This window comes from Oreochromis aureus, linkage group 19, assembly GCF_013358895.1.
Source record: "Oreochromis aureus strain Israel breed Guangdong linkage group 19, ZZ_aureus, whole genome shotgun sequence".
Taxonomy (NCBI): domain Eukaryota; kingdom Metazoa; phylum Chordata; class Actinopteri; order Cichliformes; family Cichlidae; genus Oreochromis; species Oreochromis aureus.
This window is the reverse complement of record NC_052960.1, coordinates 22246239-22267334: the sequence shown is the minus strand read 5'-3', so window position 1 is coordinate 22267334 and position 21096 is coordinate 22246239. Positions and strand designations below refer to the sequence as shown.

The following is a 21096-nucleotide window of genomic DNA, read 5'->3' as shown; positions in this document are numbered from 1 at the left end:
CAAAAGAAAACAATAACATCGCAGCCTTTTGAATTTGTTGCTGTTGTGCTATTATTAATTAAAAACAGGGTTAAAAGGTTTTGCAAAGCTTTGTTTTGAATTCTCTGTCAGTTACATAAAAGATGCACCTGTTTAAAAAAAGGTAATTTGATTAAATCTGCATGGCCAGTGAGAGTGAAATAACATCACTCTCCCCAATATTATAACCATTTCAAAAGAACATAAACTTTACTGCCCTTATGCATGGAGATGCATTATAAACACCCTCAAACAGACACCACCAGCACAGCTTAAACCCACAACTATGATCAGACTCTGGTCCAGCAGGGAGAGTGATGTGGTTCAACTCTGGCTGGTTGGCCGGTCAGGCTACACTGGAATGCGGGGTCTTTTGTTTGTCTGAGAGAGGAGTGGGTCAGGGAGAGAATGCCATTGATGATTGCAGAGAAGAAGAATGAACCTCCAGGAAGTGTTCTCTCTCTCTCTCTCTCCCGACTCCCCCGCTCTCATTCTCTCTGTCTCTCTTTCCCTATCTTTTTTTTTCTGTGTGTGAGAACCTTCACCGTGCCGAGCCTCTCTCTGCTGAGGCCACAGTCCCCAGGCACAACCACTGCTTTGTCTTGCCCTGTGAACACACACACACCCCTCCTCTACTGGGCGCCTACGTTTGCCAGGGCCAGGGAAACACAGGGCCACTGCTCCTATTCTTATCCACATCACTGCTCCTGCTTGGTTGGAGTGTTTGTGTAAGCATCAGTGCTTGAATGGTAAATTGTTTTTTGTATGTGCCACACATCTGACTAAACATTTAGTTTGTCGGGTGTTCAGCTACAAACGAGAAATCATCCATTCTCTTGGCATCTTTTTTAGAGAGCGTAACAGCATTTCCCTTACAATTATCTGGAGATGACCTCGGTGCAGATATCCTCCTGTTGTACCAGTAACAGCTAAACTAAAAATGGAATAAAGCGGTAAGTGGATAAGAATCTAGCGAGTGGCCCCTTCCGACCAGTGGCTGCCACCTCCCGTCACATTGCTCATTCCCCTCTGTGTCAGAAGCGCTGTGAGGAGCTGCAAATGGCCCTTTCAAAACGCACGACAGCTGGAACACAGGGCAAAGGTGACCGAAGCTGTTGGGGGAGCACAGAAAAGGGACAGGATTTTTTTTGGGGGGGGGGGCACATGATGAGCAGCTGCAGGAGCGAGTTGTTCCTCCACTGTGCCACCATCTCTAATGATTAAAAGTGTCTGAAATAGATGACAAATTTTTGGACTTGATAAACCCTAGAAATCACCTTAGTTTTAAGACAGTTTAACCAAGCACACACACACACACACACACACACACACATATGTATATACATTGCTGTTTGTCTTAGGAAAAAATAAATCCACTGGGTGTTGGTTTGGTGCCTGGAAATTCCAAAACTCAAGGCAGGCTTAGAGGATACAAAGCCCTTATAGGTTTCCTGCTCCCCTGAAAATACCGCTGACCTTCTGTGTTACAGTACATTTCTTTGATCACTTTTTAGATACTTTTAGAGATACCAATTCTTTTGGAGAAAGAAGTATTTCTTTTATTCACAACAGCTCTAAAAACCACAAGCAACAAATTTAATGTGTGCTTGAGGTTTGCAAGTTAATTAATCAAATTTTAAATCTGGAGCTTAACTTTAAACAGGCTCGAATACTCTTAAGAAAAGGGCTCGTTTGAGCTTAGAGTTTTTCTCTTAATAAACTGCTTACTTGTAGCTTTACCTAACAAACCAGTTTTAGTGGAAAAAAAATATCAACTGTGTCATGTGCAATTCCTCCATTTGCCCACTTCCATCATGCTGCCACACAAAAGGCGACACATCACAGTGCCCCCTCCCTCTTAATAGGACAGGTGTTTTAATAAGACAGCCAATTGACGCCCCCACCCTCCTCCTCCTCCCAAGTATTCTGCTACTTGCTGCCGCTGTGTGAATTCGCGGAGTAGTACAGAACTTATTGTGGCGGCGCGATATCGCGAGATTTGTGCCATTATCAACCTGCTTGACACACAGCAGCGCTGAGTGCAGCCTGCCTTCCCAGGGTCGGGACTGGAGCTCAAGAAACGACAAGGAGAAGCGAACATCTGGCCGCACATCATGAAAGGACACCGGGGCTTATAGGGACAAAAAGACGACGAAGCGGGCAGAAATACGTGTGAGTACGGCGGGATGTTTTTTTCTGTGTGTGTGAGCTTTGAAACGAGGAAAGCGAAAGTTAAAAGAGTGTCCCCGCGCCGCTTCGTTCAGCGCAGTTGGCTTTTTACTGTGTGAGTTCCTCTGCTGTTTAAAAGGCTCCCAGCAATGCGTTTCCCAACGCGGACGTGAAGCTCGCTTCACAGCGCCCTTGGCCCCCTTTTTCCTGCGAACACTTTTCTTCATCTTAGGAAAAAAAAAGAAATCTTAATTAAATTATAAGACTTCAACACGAGACCCTATGCAGCTTAACTTTAACTTACTTTAACTTGCCGTATCCCTCTTTCTTCTCTGAACTGACCCATTTAAACACATTTGTGTGCGCGCGAGTCTTTTCAGGGAGCAAAAAAAAAAAAAAGGCAACAAAGCCTTTTTACTGTAACCCACGGATGCGTGATAAATTACTTAGTTTTGAAAAACTTGTAAATGCCGTGGAATCTCGTGATAACAGTAAATCTTCTCCCTCCCCCCCGAGGTGTGTATTTTTTATCTTCTTTTTGGACTGTGTAGCCCGGAGTTAACATATGGCATAAAGGGGAGCACAGCTGGAGGTAGCGTTTCCATTGCGGTGATGTCAGAGCAGCTGACTCCACAGCTTGCAGTGTAATTAGCAAACAGAGCACCAGTTTACTCACTCTGCACCGGTCTTATTTTGTTCACGTTGCCTCCTTCCCCCGATGGTCGAGTGCTGTCGCTCCCAATCCCGCTTTGCTTGTCCTGTAAACACCGCTGTTTGTGTGTGTGTGTGTGCACTTTGGCTATTTTTTTTTTTTCGGAAGCGCGAGGGCTAGGCTGTCGGACTACACTACTACAGACCGGAATACTTTGGATAATTTGGAGAGTGGATCCGTTTACACCGTGATACATGGGTGGGTGGGCGAGCGCAGCGCAGTGTGTCCTGCACCACTGGAAAGAATGTTGGATAAAGTTACTGATGCTGATCATTAGCTAGATGTTTAATCTTTCCCGATTAAGTCCAGCAAAACCTTGTAAACTTGCATTTGGAAGCACTTTATCGTGTGTTTGCTGACACTTTTGCGCAATTTGTCTCAAGTTATTTCCTTATGTATGGTTTTGCTCGCTTTATGTGTCCTTAGAAAAAAGAAACGGCAGCTCAACTGTGCCCTCATTTCGTTTATCCCGTATCCTGTTTTTCCTGTTTTTCATCAGGTTATGAAGGAAGAATGGAGTTCCCAGACCATAGCCGCCAGTTGCTGCAGTGTCTGAGTCAGCAGCGTCACCAAGGTTTCCTCTGTGACTGCACTGTTCTTGTTGGGGAGGCTCGATTCAAAGCGCACAGAGCCGTGCTGGCCTCCTGCAGCATGTACTTCCATCTCTTCTACAGGGACCAGCTAGACAAAAGGGACGTTGTGCATCTCAACAGTGACATTGTGACAGCCCCGGCTTTCAGCCTGCTCCTTGAATTTATGTATGAGGGGAAGTTGGAATTCAGCACTCTGCCTGTGGAGGATGTCCTGGCAGCAGCCAGTTACCTCCACATGTACGATATAGTCAAAGTGTGCAAAGGCAAGCTTAAAGACAAGGAACTTTCCTCCCTGGATGAAAAGATGGGAGAGGGTTTGGGACTCAGCTGTCTGGACAGGGAAAATTCCTCAGATGGTGAGCTGCACAGTAAGCAGCTCATTCAGCGACAGCCCCAGACACCGTCTCAGGGGCTTCACAGGGCCCCCCCGGCGGAAGAGTTTGACATGGACAACACTGAAGTCAGGCTGGCTGTCACAGATTGTGATAGGTCTACGCAGAGCAGGCAGAAGGCAAACGGTCACTCTGGCAGGTCCCCGGACCTTGTAGGTGTCAATTATGTGTCAGCAGAGGCCGAGCCCTGCGTCCAAACAGCTGGAAAAACAAAAGCTGATGTCAGTAGTTCCACCGTATTGCTGTCCCAGAGGTCCCGGGCTTCAGATGACATGGACTGTGCACTGGATTTGTCTTTCAAGCCTCTGTCTAGCAGAGATCCCTTACACCCCTCCTACGTCTCGGGACAGCTGGCCCTCGACAGCCAGCAGCAGGGCACTGAGCCACTTGTTAAAGACGAACACGACTTGCTGTCAGAGCAGGAGGACAGTGAGCCGATGAGCCCTGAGAGCCAGCGCTTTGGGAATAGTGCCAGGAGCTCAGTGGTGACAGGGTTCGCTGCCCTCTTCCCAGGCAACAACGGTTCCACAGCCGCCCTGCTCTCCCAGGAGGAGGACCTGATGGACGAGGAGGGGGAGGCCTGCAGAGGGAGGGAGAGCGCCCCAGGCAGGGAGGTGGATGGGAGGGGTAGACTGCTGGGGGACAGCGAGGAGGAGGAGGAAGACGACTTGGCCTCTTCAGACATTTCCACCTCCAGTGGAGTACTGCTGCCCCCGGGGCAACAGGTGTGCATGTGTCCCCTCTGCAGCAAAGTCTTCCCCAGCCCCCACGTGCTGCAACTGCACCTCAGCTCACACTTCCGCGAAAAGGACGGTGCCCGTTCCAAGCTGTCCCCTGACGGCTCGGTCCCCACCTGCATGCAGTGCAACAAGACCTTCTCTTGCATGTACACCCTTAAGCGTCACGAGCGCACACACTCTGGTGAGAAGCCATATACCTGCGGCCAGTGCGGCAAGAGCTTCCAGTACTCCCACAACTTAAGTCGGCACGCTGTAGTTCACACACGGGAGAAGCCTCACGCCTGCAAGTGGTGCGAGCGGCGCTTCACCCAGTCTGGGGACCTCTACCGCCACATCAGGAAGTTTCACTGTGGCCTTGTCAAGACTCTCGCCATCGGATAAAACGCCTCTCACCGGTGCCACGACACAAGACAGAATGTCTCTTTCATACACTGAATACTACTACTGATCAATTTTCCCATCACTATATAAACATGCTGGCAGTTTGTCTGAGACATATCTTTTGGATTCTACCCCCACGTGGCATTTCTCAAGTTAAACATGTAGCAACGTTTAAACTGGAGCTGTTTCCTGTGCTGGACTGTGTCGTCATAGCTGTACATGAGGGTAAAAGACGGTTAGTCAGAGTGGCGCAGGCTGATAAGCTTGACACGGTTGCTGTTGAAAAACATCAGATCAGTGTCAATGAAGGTGAACAAATCAGATGATGCACTTGTTTTCCTGTCTTTTGTGTCAGTCTGAGATTATTTGAGGCGTGTATTTGCCGAGAGATGAGGAAAAAAAGCATCCTGCATTCACACTCTGTGGGCAAGTGGATGATAGCTAAAGCTAACATACGTTAATACAATCGTCAGAGAGTTTATTTGTGCACATGGGAGATCAGAACCGTCCGCGAGTAGCAATATATGATTATTTTTAACACCTACATTATTATAATTATTCTAATTATTTATTTGGGGGGATTTGTTTAGTCCTTAACAAGTAAACTTATCACAAGGCAGCAAAAGTAATGAAGTCTGACTACTGGAAGTATTCTTTTCTTTTTTCTTTCTTTCTTTCTTTTTGTGGAGCTAAAATGTTTGGTTTCATTGAAATGAAGTTTCTATGTTGTTTTTGTGAGAAGAAGCAAGCATACCATCGCACCACCACCACCTCTTTAGTTGTTCACGTGAGCGAGCGTAGAATACCCACTTAAAAAGAGGTTAAGAGTATTTTAAAGGTAACGCCTGAAACACTGGTGCCTACTGTAACGCTTAAAACTTCACTTAGTGTACTTACAAAGACAAGAATGAGATGATAATGTGATGCCTTTTGGTTAAATTCAGTTAAGCTGTCAGGCCTCTTAAAAAAAAAAAAAAAAAAAAAAAAAAAAAAAAAAAAAAATCTGGATTACACTCCACATACCAGGTAGTAACAAAGGTAATCCTCTACTGTGGAAGCCAGTTAATCCGTGAGTGCCCTTAATAAAATTAGAATGTAATAAACCAAACTCATGTCAACCTTTTTGTCAAAAAACACAAAACACACAGTTGTGAGTAAATAACTTCATTTCTTGGTTTAAAGGGTATGCTGACAGTGTTCAGGACAGACTCTTTAGCAGGCAGATGGGGGGGGGGGAGACAGGTGGATGTCCAGTATCTTCTCTATTGTTACCATCAAAGCTGTGCCATTCAGCTTAATCTACTGACCTTTTCTTTTTCTTTCTTTCTTTTTCATAACCTTTTCACACAAATTTACTGGATGTGTTTTATGTTGCTACTGAGGACGTTGGAGCCTTTAGCGATGCTGCTCTTGGATTTCTTCTCTCTGTTCATTTAGATGCTGTATGGATTTCTTACCAGGGGGTGTAGCACTAAAAGTTCATGATTTTTGTCTAATCTGTCCTGAGAAGACTTGATCGGAATTTATTTATTAGTCTGACTTGGTTCAGGGGTTTACTGTAGCGGTAGCTCTTATTTCTATAAGCTTGAAAGACATTGCATCTTGCCTAGCGATCTTGGTACTCATTAGCTGTTGTGTTTTGGGGCGGGCTGTCCAGTTTTGGGGGTTTTTTTCTGTGCAAATTGAAGTTACTGTATTTGTATTTTAATATATGGTGTAGAAATCTCTACGGAGTATTCAAGATTTGTCAAACGGAAAATAGAGAAGCACTTGATTTTAGCATGCGTATAGTTTCAACACTATTGTCTAGGCTGCTATTTCTTACAATTTGTATATTTAATGTAAATATATATTATATTTATCAAATGATTTATTTTTTTCTTTTCTTTTTTTTTTCATGTTACAACCCATTTAAGATTTCGATAGTCAGGTGTCGTGTTTAAGGCTGGAGACTCTTGAGCGTCACATTTTCCCCGGGGGGTTGGCTCTTTTTCCATATTCAAGACTTTATTGGACCCTGCCTCACCACAAATCGGAGCAGTTAATACTGCTAGGACGGCTGTTCTACCAGAAGAAACAGTTGTTCACAAGCACAGCCACACCGATACAGCACTGGGTACCTATAGAAATGACAATACAGGTATTGTCCCCCCCCCAACCCCCTATAAATACCAGGTAGTTCTCAAGTGATCATGGTGTATCCCTCTCCTAGCTTTGGGGAGGAAAAGCAGTTCAAGTCTCTCTTTGCACTTTCTGTATTGAATGGAGCCATTGGAATGTGAGAAATGTATTTAGCAAAGGGAGGCCAAGGAGATTGTAAACAGGTGTATTGTTTGGAGGCATCAAAGAACACCCCTACCCCCCCCCCCCCTGTCATCCCAGCATGCAGTAGATAAATGCTTCATTGTTCCTCTGCATTGAGGAGATATCAGCGTCATTTGGTTGCGCATCAATCAAGAGTATTGTCCACCCCCTCCCCTCAGTGTTCGACTTTAAAAAAAAAAAAAAAAAAAAAAGTTCAAATTTACTTTGGGTTTTCAGCAATTTTTCCAAAAAAAAAATGCCCCCTTTTTTTTTTTCTTTTAAATTCTACTCCCTGACCTGAAGTCAGCTATGGGGCTAGATGGATGAAAGCACTCCTGTTTGTCATGCTTGCATCACTTCAGTACCTTATCAGAACAGTAGATCTATTTCAGTTAGATGTGTCATAGTGCTGATGACAGATATTTCAATCAGAACACACAGCAGCTGTAGATTCTGTGAGTCTGTTTTGGTTTTGTTTGTTAAAGGAACATTTGTACACGGTGCGAGTTGAAATTGTTCTCTAATGTACATGTGTAAAGAGGTAGAAAACTAACATCATGTAAAGGATTCTCTTTCTCTTGTTTTGAAGTCTTTATTTATAGCTCCAGGATGATCACCAAATGTGCCTTGTAGACACACGCATAGGTGTTGCATCTGGAGAAGCCCTGTTTTCTATACTGTACAGTTTTCGCCCTAGATGCGAAATGAGGCAGCGGTAAAGTTGGTATCACAGCAACAATGGCCCGCTGAAACATTACAAAAAAAAAGGAAAAAAAAAAAAAGAACCCTGCTGTTTTATGTTTAATCATATCAAAATGTCAACTTAAGACTAAAGTAAAATGTGGAAGTGCATTTCTTATAGCTGCTTTGCAAGAGATTACACTGAAGTTTTTGAAATGTGTGTGAATAAATTTTTGTTTCTGGACTTTTTTTGTGTTTTTGGCTTTTATCAATAGCCATTACTACTGGGAGCTAACAACTTGTTCCACTTTTTTTTTTTTTTTTTTTTTTAACTGTCACTGTTGAATGTGAAACACTGAGATTTTTTTTTTAAATTTTTTATTTTAAATGGATTGTTGACTTGAAACAGTGCTACTCTCAATCGAGGGCGGCGTTTGCCTAACTCGTTGCTGTATCATCCTTGGAGTCTAAAAACGACTGGAATTTTGTCCTCTGCAGGTTACAACTGTGAAATTGTGTATAATCATGAGAAATATTTATTGCATATGCTTCTTGTGCAACATTTTGACTGCCTCGGGTTTAATTTGGTTTAAAAGAAAAAAAGGAGGAAAAAATAACTTCTAAATGTCAAACGGAAATCTTTTTAATAGAATTTGTAGAAGTGCCATTAGAATTTAATATAATTTTTTAATAAGAAAAGTATATTTTATAGTAAAATTGCTTCAGTGTTAGTGGTGTAGAGATTAGAGGACAATCTTTAAGGAGAATTGACATGGCTTAGATATTGGGGCAATTTACGTTGATCTATAACTGTACGTGCATTTTCTTTTTGGGTTTTTTTTCCGAGTGTGCTTGTGTGTGTGTGCTGTGGAAATGTGACAATCTTGATTTAGGTCTTTATTAAGATTAGAATTAAATGGAACAACTTTCTTTTTTGGTGTGGAGTTTGGTTATTTCTAGCTACCTTCCAGCTACTGCTGACAATTTATTAAGTACATAAAAGTAGACTCTGACAACCCAAGAACGTTATCGAGGAGCCCTCGCCTGACACATAGGAGGAACAATCAGGCAGACGGTGTGTGTGTGGGCAGCGCTGCAATGTGTACAGAGACAACACAATGTGATAATACTGCTGGTCTTACAGGCCCGATCCCTCTGAAACCATAAACTGAACTCAAGGACAGAGCAATTTCAGGATGGGGCCCCTATTGTTTTCTGACCTGTTGCCAGTACTCTCCAAAGGAGATAAACCTGGCATAAACAAACCCAGTTGACTCTCTTGTAATTATTACTTAAACTCAACTTGATTGTGCCCGCTGCAACAAACTACACACACGTATGTGTATATAAACACATTAACCAATGTGTGTGTGTGTGTGTCTGCAAGTAACTTCATGCCAATTCGCTGGACATTTTCAATGGCGAGAACTTTTAATTATTTCCCTGCTGCACCATGAAAGAAATCCAGCTGCTCTGCTACGTGATCCCAATAGGGATGTGCTCGGGTTCCCACCACCCTCCCCCAAATCCCAGCTCACCCTTTCTGGGAACGCCATATAGACAAGGGCTGCATCCATCTGCCCCTGCCTCCACCCCCACAGTCCCCAAAACCATGGCCCCAAACCTCGGCCTCATCTCACCACTCTATTGTGTGCGTGGGTAGTAGCTCAGCCAGGCTATTGTCTGGCCCAGCTCCCCAGCACGTACTTTATGCACAAGCAGACGACACAGTGGCGCTGGCCAGGCAGCTCCGACATAAAGAAAACAACGTCCTCCCAAGATCGTTCATAAACACCCCTCCTCTCCCCCAAAAAAGCCCCAGCCAGCTCACAGTTAATAAGGACCCTCTGCAACACCGTGGCCACCTCAACCTGTAAACATCCACAGCAGCGAGGCCTCGGAGCTCTCACTGGCACCAACATCTCGCATCTGCCAAACGAGACCCAGGGCTTAAAACTGCCTGGTGACTGAATGTGTGTGTGTTATGGACCAAAACCTTCACATGGAAAGCAGGGGCCATGTGATAGGGCTTAGCTGCAGGGTGACGAGCTGGGATATGTGCAGTGTAACTCAATGGTGTAATAAAACATTCCTCTCTGAGGCTCAAAGCCTAGCTCATTTGCCTCCAAGAGCCTTTGCTTGTGTGCTTTTGTGTGTGCGCGTGGTGTTTAGAGGTACTTGAGAGAAGTTGAGAGGAAAGTTGTAAGTGTCCACCACCTCAACAAGGCCAGCGGTGGGAGCCCTTGACCTCTGAAGGGACAGACTGCCAGGGACAGCTGGTGTGGCCTGTGTTTATTTATTTATTTCTTAACAAAAGACAGGTGGTCACACTTGAAAAGGGCACACAAACACAGTCACACATGCACTTGTGTACAGACAGCACGCACGCACGCACACACACACTTTTTTTTCCACACCCCTCACCCTCTCCCTTTCCATATTAACACACACGCATCTTGTTATCATCCACTTAATTTTGAAGGAGCACGTTATTTCGACTTTCAGAAAAATCGAAACACTTTCCAGTAAAAAAAATCTTCATTTACTCCCCAACATGATCGGGAAGGGGGTTGGTCGCACGCTTAAAAGCAGAATCGAAGGTATTAATAATAATCTGCAACCTAAACATCACACATCAGTCGCCGCAAAGTGCATAAATACATATCAACTAGTGCCCTCACAGTGGGTTTGCCTTTTTTGGACTCGCTCGCCCTGACAGTGCCAAGACAGTGTGTCCTTGGTCCACTGTACAGCTGTCACTTACTCACACTCGTTGACGCATATTTATAGCAGCAGCATCACTGGGCTCAACGCTCAGCACACTCAGACCACAGCTGGTCCCCCAAAAAGAATGGGTGAAAGACAAAGCCACGTGCTCCCGCTGGCCGACCGCAGTCGGTCCTGTCTGGAGCGCTGTGGGTGACTGTGCGTAACCCCCCCCCTCCCCCCTCGCTTCTTCTCCTCCTCCTCGCAGTCGTGGACCATTCTTGGTGTGAGGAGAGCATGTCGTGACCTTGTTGTCATTTTTGGTGTCATGGATAGGGTTGTGCTGAAAACCTGGACAGCTGCACTCTTATGTTTTCAAGTTACATTAAGTCATCACACCATTATGGCATTAAACAAGCAGGGTAGGGTGTTTGGGGTAGGGAAGCACCAGCATCCTCAACAACTAATGGGAGGCGGGTATAGATACATCATGGAGAGATCTTCCAACTTTATGAGTACTGTATTTTGGGATTATATACATTTATCCAGCCTATTAAATTAATTCATACCGTCTATCCATCTGCTTTAAATTTAAGGATGTTTTGCACTGAATCTCATCTGTAACTCAGTGCAGCTTCAAAAGCAACTCTCTTTCAAGTCTTTTACGTCCATCTCCGAGATTCTTAAAGCCTTATCAAGAAATGTGCAGACAACTTGACGCCTTGCTTGCCAGCAGCTGTCTGCTCACTCAGCCAGAAATCAAGCGGTGCCCTCGGACACCAACTGCAAGAGCTCCCCTAAGACAGGAGGCACAACTGGCCCGCTGAGCACGGGATGTGACTCAACAGCTCACAGAGCACATTCGCCACGAGCTCCAGGAAGCTCGCTCATCCAAGCTAATATCTGTAAAAACACGCCACATGATTGATTTCTGTAAAGACGCGCCGACCGCCAAGAACAATTACTCACAGCGCACAATACCTGACCCTGAAACCAGTCATCGTCAGTGACACGCAGCAGCCAAAGAGAAAGTGATGACTGCGCCTCAAGGTCGTGTCCAGCAGGGACGACTGTAGCCAAATTGTCTGCTGCAGAGGTCTGGTTCTGTTCAACCTCTGGGTCTTGTGTTTTAATAAATACATTTGATAGGAGATTCTCAAGGTCAGCTGAGAAGAAAAAAAAAGAAAGGCTGGATCGGAATCTCATTATCATTGCCGAGACAAAAACTTACATACTTTGACTAAAAGGTTGAAACTCTGCCTGTTTAGCACAGCGAGAGAAATGAGTTTGTCCACACAGGATGTGCCCAGTCTGAGAGGAACACGATCCAAGTACTTGAAGTTTGCTGCCACCTGCTGATGGTTGTACCCACAAAACACACAGACACCTGTGCAACCTGTGCGATTCTAGTTTTGGTTCGTCACACACTATAACAATCAAAATACAGATCAAGATACAAAGAGCTGTATACAAAAGTGTTGAAGTTTATTTCAGTTAATTTCAGAATGAAATACATATTTACAAACATCTGGATCACATAAAAACATCAGGTATAAAAATTCAGTCTCAGTAATATTTCATAAGAGACAACTACATATATAAACATCTGGTTTGTCCTTCGGTCTTCCCTTTACGTTGAGCAGCTGCAGCACAGTACTTCATCATATCGTCCGCTGTAACTGTGGAACAGAGAAAATGTACAATTTACACAGAAGTCGAGCGTGTTCATACAGACATACCCTACCTACACCATTGCACACCTTGTAAAGGACTTGAAATCCAACCTGATGGAACATAGTAATGAGGAAAAAAAATTCCCAACTTCAATGACTGTACTGAAAGCATTGTGAACTACGTAACGTTCCCACCAAAAACAAAAAACACTTTATCCTGTTAAGCCCAATTTGCATGGGATCAGAATGACCAGGGAACCAGAGATCTTACAATTACCCCCAACATGAGCTTCATACAACACATTTGCATGTTTTAAAACAACTTGAGATTAATATTGGATTTCACCATGGATTTCATCCATCTCTTCCTTCAAACATTTTACTGCTCTCATTGATTTTTAGCTCTCTCTTTCTGAATCAGCTTCCATAATGTGCAGCAACACAAGCTTCCTCAAATTTTCCCCCAAAACTTATAGAAACTTTCATGTCCCTCACCAATGTAGCCTTTCTAGTTCTATAGTGAGGCAGAAGGAAGGTGTGAAGAAAGCAGAGACATTGCAAAAGCCCTGACAATGACAACAATATTACAATATTATGTAAATGTATTGAACATTAAAAGACTGAAACATGCCACTTGTATTAATATTTAGACTCCTTAATTACATGGTTGGTCCGGTCTCGCCACCAAGTTTTCATCTATACTAAATCAACTCTTTAGAAAAAAAAAAAAATCATTACACAAATTTCATTGTAAAATATGTGTGGACTGATGAGCAGTGGCTGAGGCTCATAAAGCAGAGTGGGTCATTTAATAATCACAAGGTCGGTGAATCGATTCCCAGCTGCAGAAATGTTTGCATCACGATGAGACTGAACTTTGAGAAGTTTCTCTGGTGTGGGATGTGAATTATTGGTGTGTGAGAGCGAGAACGTGCTGTATGTCGTGAATAAAAGTACTGTACAAACGTGTCTGCAAGGGTAAATGCGTCATGTGGTGCAAAGCTCCTAGTGTGGTCAACAAAACTAGAGATGCGCTATGAAATGCAATACCTCGAGGAAACTGTTGTTGTGATTTGGCATTATACAAAAACAAAACAAAACACTGAACTGAAATCATTTACGATGACACGTCTTCAGTTCAGAGTAAACACAAAAGAAAGCCTTCAACAGATGACGATTAACAACTTGAAGCCCACACATGTAAAGGCACATCTTCACTGCCACGGCAAGTGCTTTTCCAAAACACACCTAGTAACTACCTTGAGCATTTATACGAATGACATCCCAGCTGAGGATATCAGTCATGGATGCGCTTGGTTTTGGTAACTTTACTAGTTGCAGTTATATTATTACTTGTACCTTTTATGTCTGGAAAGCAAACAAGCATACTGTGAATCATAAAATAAATTAAAAAAAAAAACAACAACAGTGACTTAATTTTAAGGTTTTCAACTTAAACAATGGCTGACACATCTGACACTAAGGGACACTGAGCGAGAAGGAAAATCGAAATGTGACTTACTCTATGATGGTGCAAACGGAGCAACAGAGGCTGGAGCACCCGGAGCACTGCCGGCTACAGGAGGAACACACCTGGCGCTCACATTGTGAGCACCGTGTTCTGGATCCCTGGCTCTTCTGACAGACACAGCAACGTGTAGCAGGCACCGGTGCACCTAAATAAAAGAGACATCCGTACAGTACACTGAAACAAAGCATTCAGGAAAACACGCAGGTTAAAAGCAACTAAAGTAAGCATCCAAACATGCAATAACGCTGACATCTGCTGGTAGAAAGCATGAACTGAACCGACTAGCTGTCATTTCTTTGAACTCAGAAACTTCAATATCACTTTTTAAAGAGACTCAAGCCTGCTAGGAAAACTTCTTCGACCTGGTAGATCTTTTGGCTGCTCCCTTTAGGAGTGACACAGCCTCCATCTCACCCCATCTCCCTCTGTCACACCAACCCTCTGCATGTCCTCCTTTACTACATACATGAATTTTCTCTATGGTTTCCCCCATTTTCTTTCCAACATCTTTTTGTCCAATATATCCACTATTCCTCCTCTGAACACACCCAAACCATCTCAGTCTTACCTCTCAACTGTCTCCAGAATGACCTACACATTTCTATTCTACATCCTGGATACTTCCAATTAAAATCTTAATGTCTTTAACTGTGCCACCTCCAGCTTGGAACTCTGTCTTTGTGTCAGTGCCATTGTCTTACAGCACAGTAGGTCTCACTGCCATCTTGTAAACCTTTCCTTTCACTCTTGCTGTTATCCTTCTGTCATAAATAACCCAACAGTCCACCCTGCCTTCGCGCTCTTCTTCACCTTTTTTGTGCACTGTTCATTGCTTTGGATGGTTGACCCCAGGAATTTAAAGTCATCCACCTTCTATTTTTTACGAAAATTGTGTTGGATGAAGCTTGTGTTGGATGAGTCATCATTAACACCAACATAATAAATGGAAGTGGAAGCATTTATACACCTGCCCTTTCCTTTTTTCACTAAACGCACTTTTAAAACATATTACAGCTGAGTTTAACTTTTCTTTACAGATATCATGCAGTTTTCATTAGGTTATAGGTTCAAAAAGACCGCATACATGGACTTTTACTTTTGTTCCATTTACAAGAGGTTCAGTGTGTCACTAGATGTCACTGTTTTCACGTGTATTTTGTTTACCTTTTGCTCAATAATCATATCAAGAACTGTTTCCCATCTTATCACAGACTTTGGACTAAACCACTCTGGCGATGGTCACACACCACCAGACCACACTGCACTGAAAACTGACTGGTTCGTCGGCTATCCGTATTGGTTCAGTACTGAACAGTTTACTTTTCACACATTTAAACTAATTCTCAATTCTGCTTTTCATTTTTGCATATCCTTTACTGGGTGCATCAACTACAGACTTCACACTCTTCATCATCTGCTTCAGTTCAGGCTCACCTTGTGCACCACTTGTTTTTGTGAGTCTGCCATCATGTCCAATCAGTGTCTGCCCCCTCAGAAGCGTATGGCTGCATGCAGGGGGCTCATGCTCTACGGACTTCTCCTCTCCGGTCCATATTTTGCCCATCACTGCCTTGGCACCGCTGAAGAGTAGGTTTTTCGTCTTTTCTGTGAGAAAACGGGAGCGGGGGGCACTTAGGGGTTAAATCAGTAATCCAGCTGAACTCAAGAAGCTAATGTTCATAGCAATTCAAAGTCTGTTTTATTTAAGTCTCACTGATGTCAGCAGGCAAAGTTAATGAACAATGTAGGATCGATAGTGTAGTTTAACTATACACTCAAATACAATCAAAGTGACCTACGCAATTTTAAAACGAATATAAAAGGACGATATACTTGAAGCTAACAGCGCAAGCTTACCTAACAGGTATGTGCGCAACGATGATGCTAGCATTAGCTAACGGTGCAGCAAAGCCACACAATACCCAGAAAGATGAACTTACCGTATATTTCTTGCCTGTATTTGTTCCCAAACACGCCGTAATTATTCAGCTCCTGTTGCCCAATGTGTATTTTGTATTGGGAAGAAAATGTTTCCGGAAAAGGACAAGCTCGTTTCGTCATTTTGGTTGCTAAAAGTGCTGTAGCGTACTCCCACGCAGTGTTGCCAACTCCTCAGTAAGGAAAATCGCTATTGGCTGTCCTAAAAGTCGCTAGAAGTCGCTAAATGACGTCATCACCTAATTTGCATAATTGGTCATGCTAATATAATTGTAACCTATGTTGTTGGAGAGAGAAATAACATTGTGGAAGAGACATAAAGTGAGTAAAAAACGTCCTAAATGCATTTAGAGTTTATTTAGAACTACAAATTAAATTTTTTTTAGCAATTATTGGTTTTTTTAATGTCACAATTCCAACCCTGCTCCTTTACCCGGGCTTGGACCGGCAAAAGTGATCCGAAATAGGCACTCTGGTGGAGTTACTTTGTGTGTGTGTGTTTATAAGTAGTTTTAAACCTTGTGATCCACAAAACAGCATAAGAGTAAAAGAGTAAAAGAAGAACTGACTGTGTTACAGCACCCGCTGCTTGTTGAGAGTAAAAGCGATACGCGCTTTCACGTCTTTTTTTAGCGACTTTTTTAAGAAAAAAAGTCGCTAGGGGGTCTGAAAACTCGCTAAATATAGCGACAAAGTCGCTAAGTTGGCAACACTGCTCCCACGGAGGACCACACTTGTTTGTTGCGGGAAAAATGAAACGGAGGCAGATAGGAGCCAATAACAAGGACGTTTTATCGTCACGTGGGCGCTCAGCCCCGTTCCGGAAAGTGCGCCACTTTCCCACGTGACTAATGCTTTTCATGTTGCCTTCATGGACTGTCGTCGATGTTGTGCGTTATGGATTTTAGAAATCAAAGAAAAGATCAATGTATAAATTAATTTATCTTTGTGATGGAGTCAACACAGTCACAATGGACTCAGCTAACAGTACATTATTAATATATAGACTATTATATTAATTTTTGCAAACAGTAATACCGGGCTCCAGAAATCAGATTATCATAAAACATTTTCTTTATTGGATCATGGAAACACATCCACGTTTTTAATTTGCGACATGGCTATAAATGTATATATAAATCCAATATTTTGACTCACAAAAACAGTGGGATATTTAACTACAACACAACAAACACAGTCAGCGTGGATCGAAGCTTATATATTTGTTTATTATATAATGTAGTGAAGGTAACTTGGAGAAACATGCCTCAACTTGACACACTGCCAGTGCTTCCATCAAGGGAAGGGGTGGGATAAAGACTTAAAACATCTGGATCATGCACTCTCTGGACTTTCCAACGCCAACCCACTTGACTAAGAAGAGAGAAAAGAGCACAAAGAGTTTTGGTTATGTGTGAGAAAATTCATATTGAGATACATGAGTGTGTTATTTTCTCTCACACATACTAGGAACTCCAATGTGGTTCTCAATGAAGCGGATGTAGTTTTGTGCCTTGACTGGAAGGTCATTCCACTTCCTAGCTGCTGAAGTGTCTGTCTTCCAACCTGGAAAGGTCTCATATTCAACCTCCACTTTCTGCAAAACGTCCATGTTGGCTTTGTGTTGAAAAGAAACCAGTTATTACCAACTCTTTAATCAGTCAGTCCGAGACAAAGATCATCAAATGAAGCAAATTATTTACTCTTTTCCACTACCTGGAAAGTGAGGAATTCTCTTCCCGTTGAGTTTGTAGGCAACTCCAACTTTAATTTCATCCAGGACATCCAGAATGTCAAGTTTTGTCAAAGCAATGCTGTTGGATAAATGACATGTCACAGGAAAACCATTTAACATGTGTGGTTAATCAGAAAATGGCATGCTCGTGGGATAAAACACAAAAACCACAAAACACCAGATGAGCACCAGTCCTAATCACTCACGCGGTGAAACCATTAATCATGTGAGCATATCTGACAATGACCAGATCCAGCCAGCCGCAACGTCGCTTCCTTCCCGTGGTCACACCCACTTCGTGACCCCTCGTCTGCAGCAGCTCTCCTATTGCCTACAGAAATAAACAAGAAATAAACATCTCTGCCTGTTATAATCCTAAAGATCGAAAAAAAAAAAAACTACATGCATATTCAGTACACCTGAAGTACACACAGCCAAGTACAATAAAACATCACGAGTTGGAGGATACACTTTGAACATCTTGACCTTAGTCCCTATGGCCTGTTCCCATCACAGGTAACATTAACCCCAGGCCACACAGTAAATATATCCTTAACTAAGAGTCTGACCCTAAATTTATCCCTGCGAACATGTGATCTGGAAAAGAGGTAAAGAGCCGTCTCTCACAAAATTTGACAGCTGCACTCAGTGAGAATACCCCCCCCCCCCTCACACACAGGCCTGCCAGCCCTGCTGCCTGTGTGTCAACTGGGGGATCACAAACAAACTGTATATGTCAAGCTGAATATCTGGGTGTTACATAACATGTCATGTGTCTCTTTTTACAATACACAGACCGTGAAGGCCAAAAGCCAAACGCGTGACAAGATTTGCCAAGTGCTGCTGCGATACCAGGCACTCACATTGAGCTGTTCGGTGGGGAAGGCTCCAATGCCGACTCTGGTCGTGTAGGCCTTTGCAACGCCAAACACGTCACCAATATTCATCGGAGGGATGCCGAGACCGGTGCATGCTCCTCCCACGGTGCAGTTTGATGATGTCACAAAAGGATATGTTCCTAGAGAGACAATTTTGTATGTTACAGTAGCAGTGATTTTTTTCCCTTTTCATCACCCAGATCCAAAGTAAAGTTAAAAAAAAAAAAAAAAAAAGCAAAACAAAACAAAACAACAAAACTATTGCTATGGCTCCTACCAAAGTCGATGTCAAGCAGAGCAGCATTGGCCCCTTCAACCAGAATTTTCTTAGGGGGGCCATGAAGAGCTTCGTACATGTAATAAACACCGTCTCTAACCATCGGCCGCAATCTCTCAGCGAATTCCTCCATGAAGCAAGAAAACAGAGATATGTCACAGTGCTGGAACAATAACAGACAGTCACTCAATAACATCACTCTTATCAGTGTCTACCTTTAGTTTTTTCAGTTGGTCCTCAACGTCAGCTGTCAAGGATGGATACATGGACTGATACTGCTGGACAAGATTCTTGAATCTAAAAAGATTTACCAAAGATTTGGTACACTTACCCATGACATATCACTGTATACAAATGGGTTTGACTCCTCGGCCTGAGTTTCACACACCATTCCTACCTAGTAGAGAAGTCCTTGAAGTCACCCAGGAGATCACATACGCGTAGACCAGTGCGAGATGCTTTGCTGGAGTATGCAGGTCCAATGCCCTTCTTGGTAGTTCCAATGCTATTATGTAAAACAATGTGTGAGATCAGTGTTGTATTCAATAAATTATTGTGTTGCGTCCTTTGGGAAAGGGTCAGGCTGACTCTGAATGGTGTCCTGCCCTCCTCACTATCGCTACCCTTACTTCTTTCCTTCTTGCGCTTGTCTTTCAGTTTCCTGTAAGCCATCAACAACCTGGTGGAAATCGAACACTGTGGAGAGACAGCAAAAACGATCGATAAGATGCAACCTTGAAAAGATGAATTAAACAGGCTATATATATATTTAAACATGGAATCTTCATAGACGTACCAAGGTGAGCTCTGTCTGAGACAATGAGTCTCTTCTCCCAGCCTTTCAGACCTGGTCAGAGAATAGAAATCACATTTACATGAGTACGTGCTAATTTGAGTCTATGCTAGTTTCACTCATTTCTGCTAAAAATACCTTTCTTCTCATTTTTATCCCCTTCTTCAAACAAACCAGGTAGATGTATAACTACTCCATTACCTAGAAGATCAAGGGAAAAAGCAAGTGAGGGTAAATATTTGAATAATAGTGCATCTCTGTAAATAATAGAAATTGAAGCCTTTACCAATAAGAGATATGCTTTTGGGGTTAATGATCCCACTGGGGAGAAGGTGGAAGTCGTACTCCTTCCCATCCACTACCACTGTGTGTCCTGCATTGTTCCCGCCCTATGGATCAATGTTTATTATTAATAATTATAGTAACTGGCAATAACCAGGATGTACAATCAAACACCCAAGGCCACCTCATCACTTTTAGTCACACTGACATGCCCCGTCTGATCTTTATGATGAGTGATAAGCGCCCTCTTTCCTGAGCTTTTCGAGCACCTATTTTAACTAACAGACTTGGCTGTTGCTGGTGGATCCTCCACTCTGTTCCCCCCTGGATAAGTCCTGGCCTTCTCATGTATCATGCCAGCCTGAGAATGTGACCCCTGGAGCCCAGTGGGTTGGGCTCTCAAGCCTTCAGAACACAGGGTGCTAGTCCTGTCAGTAGTACAACACTGCAGGCTGTTGACAGCCTTCTCCGTGCCTGCTGGAGCTGAAGTGACCTCTTGACCGTTATGTGTCTTATGCAAGGCCGGGTCACAGACTGACCTGTCTGGAGCTGTTTTTTATTGATGATTTAATGCAATCAGAAAGAGTCAGTCAGGGGAAATTTACCCGAGGTGTTAGGTCGATTACAAGCATTAAAAGAGTAGTCAGGGTTTTGAAAAAGTGCACTTATTCATGATGTATGACAGTATTTAAGACATTCATATTGAGCTGTCACAGATGTCTATTGCATATTTTAAATTCCTCACAAATATAAACACGTCGCTTTATTGTAATGGGGGAAAAATATCCCCAGCTACACTAGCGTTAAGTATACCGGGGTCTCGGAGGTGCGAGTGTTTTCGCTTTCGCACCTGTTGCACATTACCAGGCGCCAGCAAGTCACAGAATATATCGTGAGATCACGAATTCATGCAAAAATACTCAGCAGCACCACTCACAGTCCTCATCAAATCCACATATTTACCTGACATCTGCAGACAATGTCAGCTTCGGTGGCCAGTAAATCCACGACCTTCCCTTTCCCCTCATCTCCCCATTGCGCACCGAGCACCACGGTCACTTTATTCCCCGCGTCATTACGCGGTCGCTTCTGCCCGGTGGCAGCCGGTTGATTTGCGTTTTTTTGGTCTTTCCCCGACCAGCTGAGCGACATGATGGTGTTGCCTTGAGCCTGTCCGCCTCAAGAAGACCCAACTGTCTCCAAGAGCAGCATTGCCATATGTGTAACCGCATATCCGATGATGTCAGAGCCAGACGCGCAGAAGTACGTAGCTGTGCTCAAACAAATCACCTC

At 43.4% G+C, this 21096-nt stretch overlaps 3 protein-coding genes across 4 annotated transcripts; 1 reads left to right on the top strand and 2 right to left on the bottom strand.

The window, feature by feature from the left end:
* The first annotated feature begins 1958 nt into the window (after positions 1-1958).
* Positions 1959-7521, top strand: zbtb42 (zinc finger and BTB domain containing 42). 2 transcript variants are annotated; one of them, XM_031742377.2, is made up of 2 exons: positions 1959-2190; positions 3399-7521. In XM_031742377.2, the coding sequence occupies exon 2, from the start codon at positions 3413-3415 to the stop codon at positions 5003-5005; it is 1593 nt and encodes a 530-aa protein (XP_031598237.1). In that variant the 5' UTR covers positions 1959-2190; positions 3399-3412; the 3' UTR covers positions 5006-7521. The 2 variants fall into 2 exon arrangements, with proteins under 2 accessions (XP_031598237.1, XP_039459654.1); XM_039603720.1 differs by lacking the exon at positions 1959-2190 and adding an exon at positions 2741-3097.
* Positions 7522-12159: 4638 nt separating this feature from the next.
* On the bottom strand, positions 12160-16029 carry siva1 (SIVA1, apoptosis-inducing factor). Its single transcript, XM_031742420.2, has 4 exons — positions 15841-16029; positions 15335-15505; positions 13892-14045; positions 12160-12375 (listed from the first exon to the last, which is right to left on the bottom strand). Exons 1-4 carry the CDS (start codon positions 15959-15961, stop codon positions 12327-12329), a joined length of 495 nt encoding a protein of 164 aa, XP_031598280.1. The 5' UTR covers positions 15962-16029; the 3' UTR covers positions 12160-12326.
* Positions 16030-17046: 1017 nt separating this feature from the next.
* adss1 (adenylosuccinate synthase 1) lies at positions 17047-21022 on the bottom strand. Its single transcript, XM_031742370.2, has 13 exons — positions 20767-21022; positions 19808-19910; positions 19660-19722; positions 19525-19575; positions 19358-19424; positions 19126-19233; positions 18944-19025; positions 18729-18855; positions 18437-18591; positions 17780-17904; positions 17555-17652; positions 17306-17455; positions 17047-17212 (listed from the first exon to the last, which is right to left on the bottom strand). The coding sequence occupies exons 1-13, from the start codon at positions 20953-20955 to the stop codon at positions 17160-17162; spliced, it is 1371 nt and encodes a 456-aa protein (XP_031598230.1). The 5' UTR covers positions 20956-21022; the 3' UTR covers positions 17047-17159.
* Positions 21023-21096: the final 74 nt, after the last annotated feature.